Below are 12,751 nucleotides of genomic sequence, written 5' to 3'. Positions count from 1 at the left end.
TTAAGTGTTACTTGTTAATTATTTGTTTTGAACTTGCATGATTTACCGTCAATAAATCCAACAAAAGACCAAAACCACCAATTCATCTGCTAACAAGTATTGTGTAAGTATCGAATTCTTCTGTGCCATAGAGCTCAGTTGTTGTCCAAATACTTTTAAACACAACAATGAGCAACATGACAAGTGACATCCTAACCTCGAACACACAAAATGTACTTTATTTGCACCAAATGTGGATTTATCCACTGCTGAAAATAGTCCTCAACAAATGCACTTTTACTTCTGTCTTGCTACCAAGACAATTACCAACACCTCGATTTACCTGAAAAATTCCCATTTGTCATTGCTCTCTCTTGATGTCCTCCTGTGACAGGGTGACAACTCTCACACTTTTTCCATGATTCATGACAAATCGTACACCTTTTTCTCCTCTTCATAATCCTTAAACGTTTTCTGGCACTGTACAGCACCAATAAAACTATGACTCTTAAAGTCTACTTTCTCAAACTGGACATCAATACACCTGTTATTAGTTTCCGCTTTGGTTGGAAAATCCTCCCTATTTTTGGGGTCACAAGGTTGGCAAGTATGGCTACCCATGCCAGTAAGCTGTTGTGTTTTTCATTTTGTCAACCCTAACCCTATCTCACTGAACTCTTCCTGTATGCCTGGACTGCATGTTGATCCTTCACTTGTTGCCTTGCACTCACCTGCATGACAGATTGCCACCGACAGGTTAGGGATATTGGCTTACACATTGTTTGGTTTTTTTGTCGAGTTTTTTATATTAAAAAATTAAAACAAAACAATCCCCATCCTTTAAAAAAGTAACTCAAATAAAAATGATCTCATTAGAAAACTTCACAAAGTTTAAAAGGGTGCCATTATCCTTCATTGTACCATAGGGGAAGAACATTTGTGGAACCACTATCTCAAAAACCCTGGACTAACCCTTTTTCAGTTTGAATGTAGCATACAGTGTTTTGGATCCTTCGTGAATTGAAAAAAATGTGTAAAGTTGCCTTGAACCTAAAACATCTATTTTGAGTCATTAAGTTATTAATTAACTTCTAACATACTTAAAATATGTTTGTCATGCATCAAAATAAAAAATGATCACTGAAATAATACATACTAGGCAAAAACAAAGTGTTATATGATTCGATTCGGTTACTGTCAACTTTCATGAATAAAATCATTTAAACAAGATGACTGAAATAAAAGAAGCTGTGAATGGAAAGAAATACTGAGGTGAACTAAGTGTTAGACATTTCTCACAGTGACTGTATTTGTTCCTTATTAGAGAAAATCTGAATATACTTTTAATGGCACAATACATCTGTATTGGAGTTACTGTGAAGGGAACATTTTGACATCTATATTAATAATACAAGTATACATACACGGGCAGTTTACGTAGTAACTCACTGGTATGTAAAATACTACAACAATATGTGACATCAATTCTGAGGTTCACTGCCTTAAACCCTAATGTACAGTATGTTAATATACAAAAATATATGACAAGTATATTTAGGAAAAAGAAAGACTTTCACAAATCAGTAAAAAGCGATAAATACTATAAACACAACTCAAAAAATCCATCTTAAATACAAGGCGACCAACTTCGTCATGTGAGAGAATAGTTGGTTTTGTTTTAACAAATTAAAATGGACAGGTGGTTTGTACAAAAATGACATTAAAACCTGATATACACATTTTTACCAAAAATGTACGCTTTTAGAATGATACCCTTGATTAAAATACGTGTTAATGTGAAGAATATCTGATATTCACCAATGAGCAAAGTCAGTGTTATATGGTGAAGTTGAAGATACAGGTCAGGATCTGACTTGTATATTAGATCCTCTGGGAAAGAATGTATGGTTTTATACAAAAGTAGTAAAAAGGTCCAATGATGCATCTTGAAGTAGTTACAGCCTCCTTCTGAAAAGTTTAACTTTTGAAATGGCCGTCTCGGCTCCCTCTGGTGGCGGCATCCTGCGGTGCAGTCAGTACAAAATACACGTGTGTTCTGCAGGATGGAGTCAGTGGGTTCATTGTTTTTGGCTCTTCTTTTTCGATATCCAATTCCAACCATATGATTTTGAGTTTGGATGTTGATCCGCAGTCCAGGCTCTCCTGTGTCCTCACTTCTTATGTGAGCCAATCATGACTTTTGAGACAAAGTTGACGATAGCGCTGGCCGGCTGCTCTGGGTCGTGTTCAGCAAACAGATGGCACACATTTTCAGTCTCGCTCTGAGCTTTCCTGGCTACAAAGCCAAAGATCCTGGAAGAAAGGGACAGAGAAGGACAAGACTACTTATACAAGAGCTTAACTCTTGTCTTAAATTACAATCGTGAGCAGGTACAAGTGCAGAGTCTTGCTTAAATGTGTGAAATTGTTGTAGGTTTGGAGTTTCCTTTTTGAAAAAATAAAACCTCTCATAACCTTCATGCATCAAAAAACCATTTGTGGAACCCTTATGATCTTTGCTGCACGTCATTCCCCATGTATCTCTATGCTGTCACCTCTCTACTGTTGACTCAATTAGAATACTTTTAATATTTATAACTTTGAATAACTTACCTTAAAAAAAGACTGTGTAGCTATTGAGATTCTGTGTGGTAAACCTCTGATGTAACATTATCAAACAGTCTCACCACTGGCCAATTTCCATGGAACCAAGATAAACCTCTTTATAGTCTATTTATATAATAGCGGTACTTAATGCATCTATTGGTAGCATGTTCTTTTTGTCTTCCTGCAACCCCATGAGACGACTCTAGGCCATGAATTAGTAGTTGTATCAGTTGAATGAAGATGTAACTTTCATAGTATTTAATCAAGAAACTGTCAAGACAATGTTTAATACAATCTTGTAGAGAGCAATACAAGAGACAATAAGCCGAGTTAAGAACATGAACTTACTTTGCAGTAGAAGCGCTGCCTCTTGTCCATCTGTTTGGGACAGAATAACATTAGAATAACACACACGTTATGACACTGTCAGTGACTAAGCAGGACTAGGAACCAATAATCATATTCCAATTTATGTCAAAATCGGCATTCATCTTATATACTGATACAATCAACATCATGATATGTATAGCCCTGCTCCCTCATAGATAAAACGGCATAAAAGTGCAGAGAATAAAGTAACATTTAGGGCAGTATTTATTTCAAAGTGCCGATGCTTATAATGTGGTGATTTGGTCTATATCCTTATTAGAAAAATCAGTTTGCAAAGTATAATTTGATTAGGCATGATACACAACAAGCAGGATCGGTCTGGTTATGAAGTTGAAGCCCTCTTGAAAAATACAGCGATCTGGTTCCAAACATGGATTTTCTCTCATTTAAGAATACTGAATCATTTAAATATGTGAATTCCTTCCTCTTAAATGTTCTCCTTTAATCTCAACGTTTTTTCTCACATATTTACAGGATTCATCTTGGAAATGTGGCCCCCCTCTCTCAGCTCTGTGATTAAGCCTTTCATAGATAGAAGCTAATGTTAAATACATATTTTAGCATTAGCTTCTTTCATCAACTTAAAATGAATAACCACTTCTTTGCAACTGTTTTCCAAAGTGATGTAGGAGTAGCTTTCAGCATGAATGTGTATCACTGTGTGTTTTCAATGTGGCTTTTAATAAAAACCACTTATTGAGTGGATTGTGGAGCATAGTAGTAGCAATATGCTCATTCCAATGGTTTCTATAAGAATATACAGTACACCAATATGGAAAATATTGTTGGACTTCTTGTAACTGAATACTCACTTCCTGCCCTGCGGGTCCAGAGAACAGAAGATGACCGTGTTGACAGCGTAGTGTCTCCTGAAGAACAACCTGCAGGAACAAACAGAGACAGTCTGTGTTAACATGTGGCCTCACGTCTGTATCTGTGTGTGTTCTGTCCGCACTAACACTCACTTCCTCTGGTTGTCAGTGAGCGTGATTCCCTGTGCCGACACTTTGAAGTGGACGACGGTGGAAGGCGGAGGGGGGTCCATGGAGAGCGTCATCATGGCTGCCTTCTGAACCGCCTGATGTCCCGTCAGAGACTCCAGCTCCACGGAGCCCAGGTACCACACGTTACACGCTGCACACGATATGAAGAGACAGCTCAACAAATATACAGCTTGAGTTATCGTCTAGTTGTTTGCTCACTGACACAAAACAAATGTGTATTTTGTTGCAAATATTAACTTCATTGAGGTTCCAAATGAGGAGGGTGTGTGTTCATAACAAGTCAAACACAGATTTGTGTACACATGTGGTGTCTGTTCCGTACCTGCTCCCTGTTTGAGGAGTTCGGCTGCTGAGTTTGTCGCTGTCTGTGCAGGTGAGTCCGTCAGGTCCTCCACAGGGTCTGCAAACAACATCACACAAAGGTTACTCACCAAGAAACACACAAATTACATCTGTATGCAATCAATGCATTTGTACCAGGCATGCTCTCTCTTAGACACATACACATACATACAGACACAACAAATATCTGGAATGGCCTATCACAAAGTCAAGTGAAACTAAAGTCACACATTTGACTACATACTGTAAGAAAGGTGTCCTACTTTCAATTATACATATCATTATCTGTAAATCACATATTAATAAAAAAAAGCTTCTGCTTGTCTGTATTGAAACCCAACATCTCTGCTTTGAGACGTGGCATTGTGTGTGTAGCAGTAAACTGTGTGTGAGAACTGTGCTGCTCTCTTTTTATGCTTTAATATGTGTGTTTGTGGCTGTAGCTGCTGTGGTTTCATATTGTTTGAACATCTCTAGTTGCCTTGTGGATCCTTTATTGATTTAGTGCCAGGTTGTTTAAGTTGTGTGGCTTCATAATGCTTGTTGCACCCACCATGGTGTCCCTAGCCCTTTTTGTGTTTTGTTCTTTTTTGAAATGTATTCTCGTGAGGGGGGAATGGAGGTTGTATATTCATAATTGATAGATTGATCAAGGGTTTTCTTGCTTAAGTTGTTCCACGTTTTAATTTAATCCAGTTTAAATACAAAATGTAAAGCAGAAACAGTACATTTTAACTGACAACTTTTTAAATGTGTTCTACTAGTCAAACACTGTCCATCGCTGGTCCTATAAAAAAATTATTGGTTTTCAATATACCAACTATTCATTTTAACATCAAACAATAAAAAATGCATTGTCTTTATTTGTAACAGATACCAAGGATAATATGGCGATTTTTGGCCCTCAATAGACAACAAACGCACTCTGAGCGCTCCTTTTAAAAGTGATGCTGGAGGTTGGTACCTAGCTCTCTCCACACACACACACACACACACACACACACACACACACACACACACACACACACACACACACACACACACACACACACACACACACACACACACACACACACACACACACACACACACACACACACACACACACACACACACACACACACACACACACACACACAGCTTACCTCTGTCAGGCAGGATGAGTTTGCAAGGCAGAGCCAGCGGTGTGATGGAGTGCTGACACACCAGAGCTGTGAGACTTCCTGTCAAGAAAAATAATACATGCATTCACAACAATTTTACAAACAGCACCACTATCCAGACTGACGAATGAAGGAGCCAGCTGCACCTATTCCTTTTGACCAATAGAGGGTGGCACAGGAAACACATAATAACTCTATAGTACTATTTTACTATAATAACCCCAGTAGGTCCAGCTTGGTAAACAATTAACAGAAGCAGGAAGCAAACTGATCAGGGGAATGACACACTGTGCTGACATCACAAAGTCAGCCATGATTTGATTGATTGTATTGATTGTACCATGAGTACAACAATCCTGGGCGTTGGTTGGTGGAAAGCTCTGATATCTTATTGTAACCATTGCTTTTTGATGCCATTTCTGCTTTTCCTACAAATAATGGAGGAAAATATTGTTATGCTTACTCTTCTTTATATGACCGCGGTAGTTACAGCTAACTTTGCAGATGAACATGATTAACTGTTATCTAATGTAGCAGAGAAAACTAACAGTAAGCATTTGTGAGTCCTGGAGCAGCTTCAACATTACATAGGCCCTTCTTTATTACTGTAATCTATATACCTGAATTCCAAATATACAGTAGTACACATACATATGCAATACATACAGTATTAACACAACAACAATTGTACTTGTTAACTTTACTTTGCCACAATGAAACTGTTTGGATTAAATTACTTTCATATTTCTTTCAGACAAACCAGTGTCATAATCATGAAACCAGGGCTGCAGTCCAATAGTCCATTTAGCTTAGGAACCTTCCTAACCAAGTGAAATGACCCGGAAGTACGTCACTGGCAGCCATGATAAGTGCCGTTTGAATTCTCCAAATGAAAGGAAAGGAGGTTTCAAACTTCCTTTATAACCTCCTTTAGCTTAGGAACCACTGGACCTCCCTAACCGAAAGGAGAGGAGAAAATGCTGCCACACAATGCCTTGCAGCCGCAGCATTTGCCGTCACACAACAGTCGGCCGTTCACGGAAACAACTGATTATGACCGAGAAATGATATCATGAAAGTTACGGTGCTTATTAAGCATTTTAAAACATATGTGGTAAGTTGCCAAAGTGCTTTGTTTTGAACGTTCATCAGTATTATAATCAAAAAGAGAAATATGAACGTTAGTTTTTACTGAAATGATCAAATAAAGTCAACATTTCACAGTCTTTACTGAGCTGTGTGGGGTTTGTTCAACTTTTAAAAGATGTTTGAATGGTGATATACACAGTGATAGATGTGAAGGACTAACGTTTATAATAAATACATTTGTATTGATTTTAAGATATTTTCATAGTTCATACAATCATACGTATTGGGATCATTTGTATTAATGTGGACCGGAGGGAGAGGGTGACGAGCATAAGTTTCACTTTCCTTTTTTATTTCAATTCCAACTTTGGTCATGAAGAATATGTTTCTCTGTTGTCCACGTTCATAAAGCATAAAGCAACAGCATCAGAGCACGGTGCAGAGTCTCTGAGTTTACAGTAGTCCCTCGTTCTTATTGAACATCCATGTTGTAGTCCGCTGTATAGAAAACTGTAGTTTCCATAGTTTCCCCACAGCAGCAGACGCACATTCATGACGTCCGCTGGCGCATCATAAACACGTCGGATAGTGAAAGTGCAGTCGGATTCTCTAAAGTACCGCGGTCTCTTCTCCTAAATCCTTTTGAATTCTCCTATCCACTATCCCTTAACCCCGTGACGTTTCACTCAGAGGTCAAGGAATAGGAGATAGGGTTAGACGTTAGGAGCTGATTTTTAAACTATCCGAACGCAACCCAAGACTATGTCATAAAAGTAGCTATTACTAATTTGTCCTTGGATTCATTTGTTAAGCCAAAAATAGACCATTACTTATTTTATCAACAGGCATCTTTTAAAATGTGTAACAAATGCAAATGTATTGTTATGTTACTGTCAATATGAAAAAGAAAGCAGCGCCAAAAGTAAGAAATCAGCTCACCGAAGTACGGCTCGTTGGGACAGCCCTTGAGGCGAACTCCTTTCTGCGTGCACTCTATCAGGAAGTGTCTCACCAGCTCAGTAGACAGGTCGCCTGCTGTAGAGACACAGAGCACATATCAGTATATTGTACTTTGATTTGGTTTATTTGCATTCATATGTCACAGACTGATAGATGGAGCGTTATGGAAATATAAACTCATGTCTGTGAACAAAAAGGCATATAATTCCTTTTAAATCAACCTTATGTCTGTGGCTCAGAAAACCTATTTTAGAGAAAATAAAATCACATTGTTTAACCTAACATGTCACCTAAATTAAATGGAAGGTGCTTTATGCTAATATGTACTAATAGGTGCTAAACTCCTTGCTAGAACTTTTGGGATTTTCTTTATTTCACAAAAAGTTTTTATATGGATAGACATCTCGTTATTGTGCATAGAGATTTCCATTCAAGCAGTACATAATTGTTCCTAGCAGAAGGCAGTTTCGTGGCTGCAGGGATCCAGAGAAAAGTTTGGTTGTGACTTTTTTAGCCCACCTTTCTTACTCTGTTGTAAGACAGACGGAGGAGGCGTGGCCACCTTCATGGCCAATCCGTACGCCCCGCGAAACGAATGGCTGTCTCTGACAATGAACGAGCCCGGCTCTTTGTCCTTCAGCACTGCGATGGCTGTTTAGTAGGTCAACCGGGGGAGGAAACACAAATGAGCTAAAGTTAGAAACATCATGTTCATATTGGACAAGGAGCTTTGCACAAGGGCCGTTTTATCTGCTTTAAAGCGTCCGTCCAACACCAATATTTACCTTGGTCTCTGGAGATGCCGGGCTTGTACCAGAACTTGGAAGTGTCCTGAACAAACTTCACAGTGTCCTGCTTACTGCCAAAGTCTGCGATAATCAGATAAAGACTTATGTTTCAGACTGGCTTTGGCCCAAGTACAACAAAGCCACACAAGACTAAAACTAACAAAGAGCCTGGTTAAGCAGACAATACATATCACCAAAATATGTATTGTCCCTCTACCATCATTATTTTTAACCTGTTTTGTTAGTGGTACTTAAAGCACTAAATCTGTTTTAAAATCCAACTTGTAGCTCCATTAGGAATACCCCTGTTACTTATAATAATCCATATACTTAGCTGGAAGCAGTAGAGAATTCGGTTATTCACAAAATACCAAATGTTGTTTTCCAAAATATTAAAACTACATTTTTAATTTCAATTATTAATGTTTACGGTCAATTTCACCTATTTCCATTGTATTGGGAGGGCAACACAAGTTTAGTGCCTACCCTTTTTTTATATCGATGCACTAAAACATTTAAAAACATGTATAGTATTACAAAATAAATATAAAGAATATTGAAAATAATTAAAAACAAGCCATAAAGGTTGAATAAAAAATAATTTAAAAAGGGAAACTGAAGAATGAACTGAAATTGGTCAATGCTTGATGTTTTCACTCATAAATAATCAAATAAACACCAAGGAAAGAGACATTAAGACAACCATCTGAGACAGTGTACCTGCTCCTGGGGACGGGGCCCCACCGAGTCCTCGGAGGGGGTCGGGGGTCATTGAAGATGAGAAAGGGATGCTGAGACTGCTGCCACTATGAGGGCTGGAAAACCCGCTCAGAGAGGGGGAGCAGGAGCCAAGCTCTCCCCCCTCACCCACTCTCCTCTTCTCAGGCAGCAGCGGAGGGAGGCCCCCGTCTTCCCCGAAGTTCAGACTCCCAAGGCCCTCCATGGCCTGCATCAGGCTGTGTTCCAGGCTGCCGTTCCCCAACAACGAGGACAAGTCCATGCTGTCTGTCTCTGTGCGGACCCCCGGACCTCCACCCAGGCCTCTCAGAGCCCCCCGGGGAGAGCTGTGGGCGTTGGGAGTGCTGAGGGAGAGAGGGGGTGAGGGCTGGGGGGGATACGGGGAGTTCAGGGAGTTTGGAGTCCGGTCGTGCCACACAGGAGGAGTGGAGCTGCCGGACAGAAAGAGGAGGAAATAAATACGTATCAAAATGTCAACAAATCTATAATTATGGTAATACCTACATGACAACATTACAAATCTACTCTAAAGATATACAAAATGTACACAAATTAACATTTATGAGCATGAAGTGTAAAAGCCTCTCATTATCGGATGAGTTGTAATGATATTTTTACATTATTGTGGCCACTATTTCATATTCTAATGCAACACACAGTACCGTTACACTCCAGAAACAGGCTGAGTACCTGTCTGATGTCATGGAGCACATGGAGCCAAATATCCTCTGACAGGAAGCAGGAGTGACTGACACCTCTGATCTGAACAGTTCCCCCTCTGCGGAGCCGCTGGCGTGGCTCATACTGTCCAGGAAACTCCGGGAGTCTGATAAAACGACACAAGAAGAATAATGTCACGTACTTTAAAAAAAAAAAAACCCAGGATGTGACTTTGTTATATGAACTATAATAACTTCCATATACACTAACAGGCACTTGGGTTTGCTTTGTTGGGACCGACTCCTGTTCCAAATATGAAACCATCAATGTATAATAGCGATGTAGAAACCAACTTGTTATTTTTGACAGAGATGAGGAAATGTTCTTGCCCTGGCAGCAAGTAGTTATTCCTGGCAGCAAGTAAAACCGTTTTTTTTAAATATAAAATATTGCAAACAATGGACATTATTATAAAATAGGTTTTGGGGTCGCCTTTACCTATTCAAGTTAAAGGACTTTTTTGTATCAGAATTGCGATGGTTTTCTTATAACACCACTTTTTCTCAGCATTTTCTGACCTTTTCCTCAAAACCTCCACTTTTCTCTACCCTAAAGAATGTCTTGTACAAACTGCATAATAGTCATGACAGTAAAGCAGAGATTGACAGCGTACAATAAGAGTAGGGGTGGGTGTGTGTGGTGTGGCGGGAGGGGGGGGGGCACTCCAAACATCCCAACATGACATCCTGACATTCTGACAACACAGTGTGTCATTCAGCAAACACGGGGGCAGGCCTCCTCAGGCCACAGACGGCCCTGTGAAGTACGATGAGTCACCGTGTAAAGAGTCAGTCATTATAAAGAACTCCTTGTTCAGCAGGCTCTCTGCACCCCCCCCCCCCCCCCCACCCCCCACCCCCCACCCCCTCTTCCGCTCCTTCCCTTCATTCAGCCACTCTGGGATGGAGGAATTTGGACTCCAGCTTTGTATGTGGTCATGTTGGACGAGTCACATCATCTCAAGTGGAATTCAAGAAGAATGTTTGAACGTTGTATGAAGCTTCAGCAAAACAAACACATATCATACACACCCATATATAAAGTGGAATTTTACTCATACAATCTAAAAGTAAGAGCTCCTACAAATGTCCTAACCATGTTTGAAAGGAAGTGTACTTAATCGCAATACAGTTTTGAGTAACTTAAGTATTTCTGTTCTTGGACTCTTGGCCTTTTTTTTTTTTTGGTTTTCCCATTCCTGTAGTTACAAAAGTTGTTTTTGCATGTAAATGATCTGCAAGGGCTAGAATCCCAAAGGTCCCTCCAGAGGGAGTTTCTCTCCCACACTAATTCCCGACCTGCCTGAAATGCCTGAATTGGACCCCTTTGTTTACTTCCATAACATAGAGACATCATTATGTAACACTCGTGCTACTTTTGGCTAGTGTTCCAACACATTGTACATAATTAAGGGGCGGGACAGCTCTATGTGGTTGACCAATTGCAACAGCGCTGGCCAGCTAACCAATCAGAGCAGACTGGGCTCTGGTTTCAGACAGAGGGCATCTGCAATGCGAGCGTGGCTTTATCGAAGAAGGGTAATTTAGGAGCGGCATTTCAAAACAGTGCACACACGCTACGAGACGGAATTCCCTCCTAATTCTGCCCTACGCTCCAAAAGGGGAGGGGCCTGAAAGGACAGCTAAATGCACAGCAGTCCATTTTCACCAGGCCCAACAACAAGAGCAAGGCTGCTACCAGAGCATCTTATCGTGTCAGTCACGTTCTTATCAAGTCTTTCAAAGACGGCGAAGTTGTGTAAGAAGCATTCCTGGAGGCTGCCGACGCGCTTTTTGGGGACAGTACAAATAACAGTAGCATTTCAACAGGTTTTTGATAAAATAAAAACTCAAGTTAGATACCGTTATTAATCAGCTGTAAGTTTTAGTTTGTTTGAATTTATTCATTATAATTATTGTACAAAATGGTATAAGAATGCAAACTTAAATTGATTATAGTCTATTATCAATGCAGGTTAAGAAACTAGTGTTGCTTGCACCCTATTTCTTTTTATAATCTACTAAAATGCTACAAAAACAGGTTTTGATTCTATTCATTTTGTCTTTTTTATTGCACTTTGGCAGCAGATTCCTGTGTAGCTTCAGATCTGAGTTGTCTTATTAGTAAGCCTAATTTATACTTTTGTAGCAACACTATTTGTATATAATGGCAAAGAAAGGGTTCAGAGTATTTTCTTTTTTCCTGTGTCATATGTGGCAGCACTGTTCAATGTTTCTTGAAAACATTACCCACTGTAGTGACGTGTGAATACACTCCAACTCTGTATCAACAACACTGTTGTGTAACTTCAGTTAAATACTTGTATGTGTGTAGATTAGAAAGAGGTAAGATAAAGGATCTGCAGTATTTTAGGAAGTATTCATCGTACAAAGGTCAGTTTTATACAAGTAGAAGTGTGTATTTACCTGGTAGTAGGCTGTCAGTAATAGCTACGCCTCTCTATTTGGACTGGTAGATCTCGGCAGACTGGCAACTTTAAAAGTAGCTCTCGGTTCAAAAAAGGTTGGGCACCCCTGATGTAGAGGATCAAAATACAAATATGAACCGTAACATAATAGGGCACCTTTAAGTATTTCCATTCTTGAACCCTACTACCTTTCAGTACTTTTCACTTCACTATATGTAGTGAAAACTGTGTGACGTGTATTGTGTAGTCACTTGTCACTTTGCAGATTTACATATAAAACCTAATTAAATTAGAAATTCATCATTCAAATGAGCTGCTCGACCGACTACAACATTGAAATTAAGTTGTCATGCTTTTGCTTAAATTATAACATATGATATAAATAATTGAAACGGGACATTTTACTATTATTATTTAACTACACTTTTTTTGCATAATGTTCGTTCTTGACTGTATGAACACATATTCTGTGATGAAAATGTAAAACTCAAGCCTTAACTTGTAATGGATTATGTTAAACTTGTGATTTTGGTCCTTATATTT

The 12,751-nt window shown here is 39.3% G+C and overlaps 1 protein-coding gene across 3 annotated transcripts in view; it reads right to left on the bottom strand.

The window, feature by feature from the left end:
- Window positions 1–1,263: 1,263 nt before the first annotated feature.
- Window positions 1,264–12,751, bottom strand: part of si:ch211-191a24.3 (tensin-3) — a 52,358-nt gene continuing 40,870 nt past the window's right edge. For 2 of the 3 annotated variants that reach the window (XM_034237402.1, XM_034237405.1), the window contains 11 exons: window positions 9,751–9,886; window positions 9,043–9,491; window positions 8,320–8,403; window positions 8,054–8,185; window positions 7,514–7,609; window positions 5,468–5,545; window positions 4,303–4,380; window positions 3,942–4,110; window positions 3,789–3,857; window positions 2,935–2,964; window positions 1,264–2,292 (listed from right to left, as the gene is read on the bottom strand). In XM_034237402.1, the coding sequence (XP_034093293.1) occupies window positions 2,151–2,292; window positions 2,935–2,964; window positions 3,789–3,857; window positions 3,942–4,110; window positions 4,303–4,380; window positions 5,468–5,545; window positions 7,514–7,609; window positions 8,054–8,185; window positions 8,320–8,403; window positions 9,043–9,491; window positions 9,751–9,886 (1,463 nt within the window). In that variant the 3' untranslated portion in view covers window positions 1,264–2,150. The remainder of the gene's footprint in view (window positions 2,293–2,934; window positions 2,965–3,788; window positions 3,858–3,941; window positions 4,111–4,302; window positions 4,381–5,467; window positions 5,546–7,513; window positions 7,610–8,053; window positions 8,186–8,319; window positions 8,404–9,042; window positions 9,492–9,750; window positions 9,887–12,751) is intronic. The other variant, XM_034237404.1, reaches the window with a different exon arrangement.

Source organism: Gymnodraco acuticeps, unplaced genomic scaffold (genome assembly GCF_902827175.1).
Source record: "Gymnodraco acuticeps unplaced genomic scaffold, fGymAcu1.1, whole genome shotgun sequence".
Classification (NCBI taxonomy): Eukaryota; Metazoa; Chordata; class Actinopteri; order Perciformes; family Bathydraconidae; genus Gymnodraco; species Gymnodraco acuticeps.
Note: the sequence above shows the minus strand (reverse complement) of the source record. Positions and strands in the feature narration are given on the sequence as shown.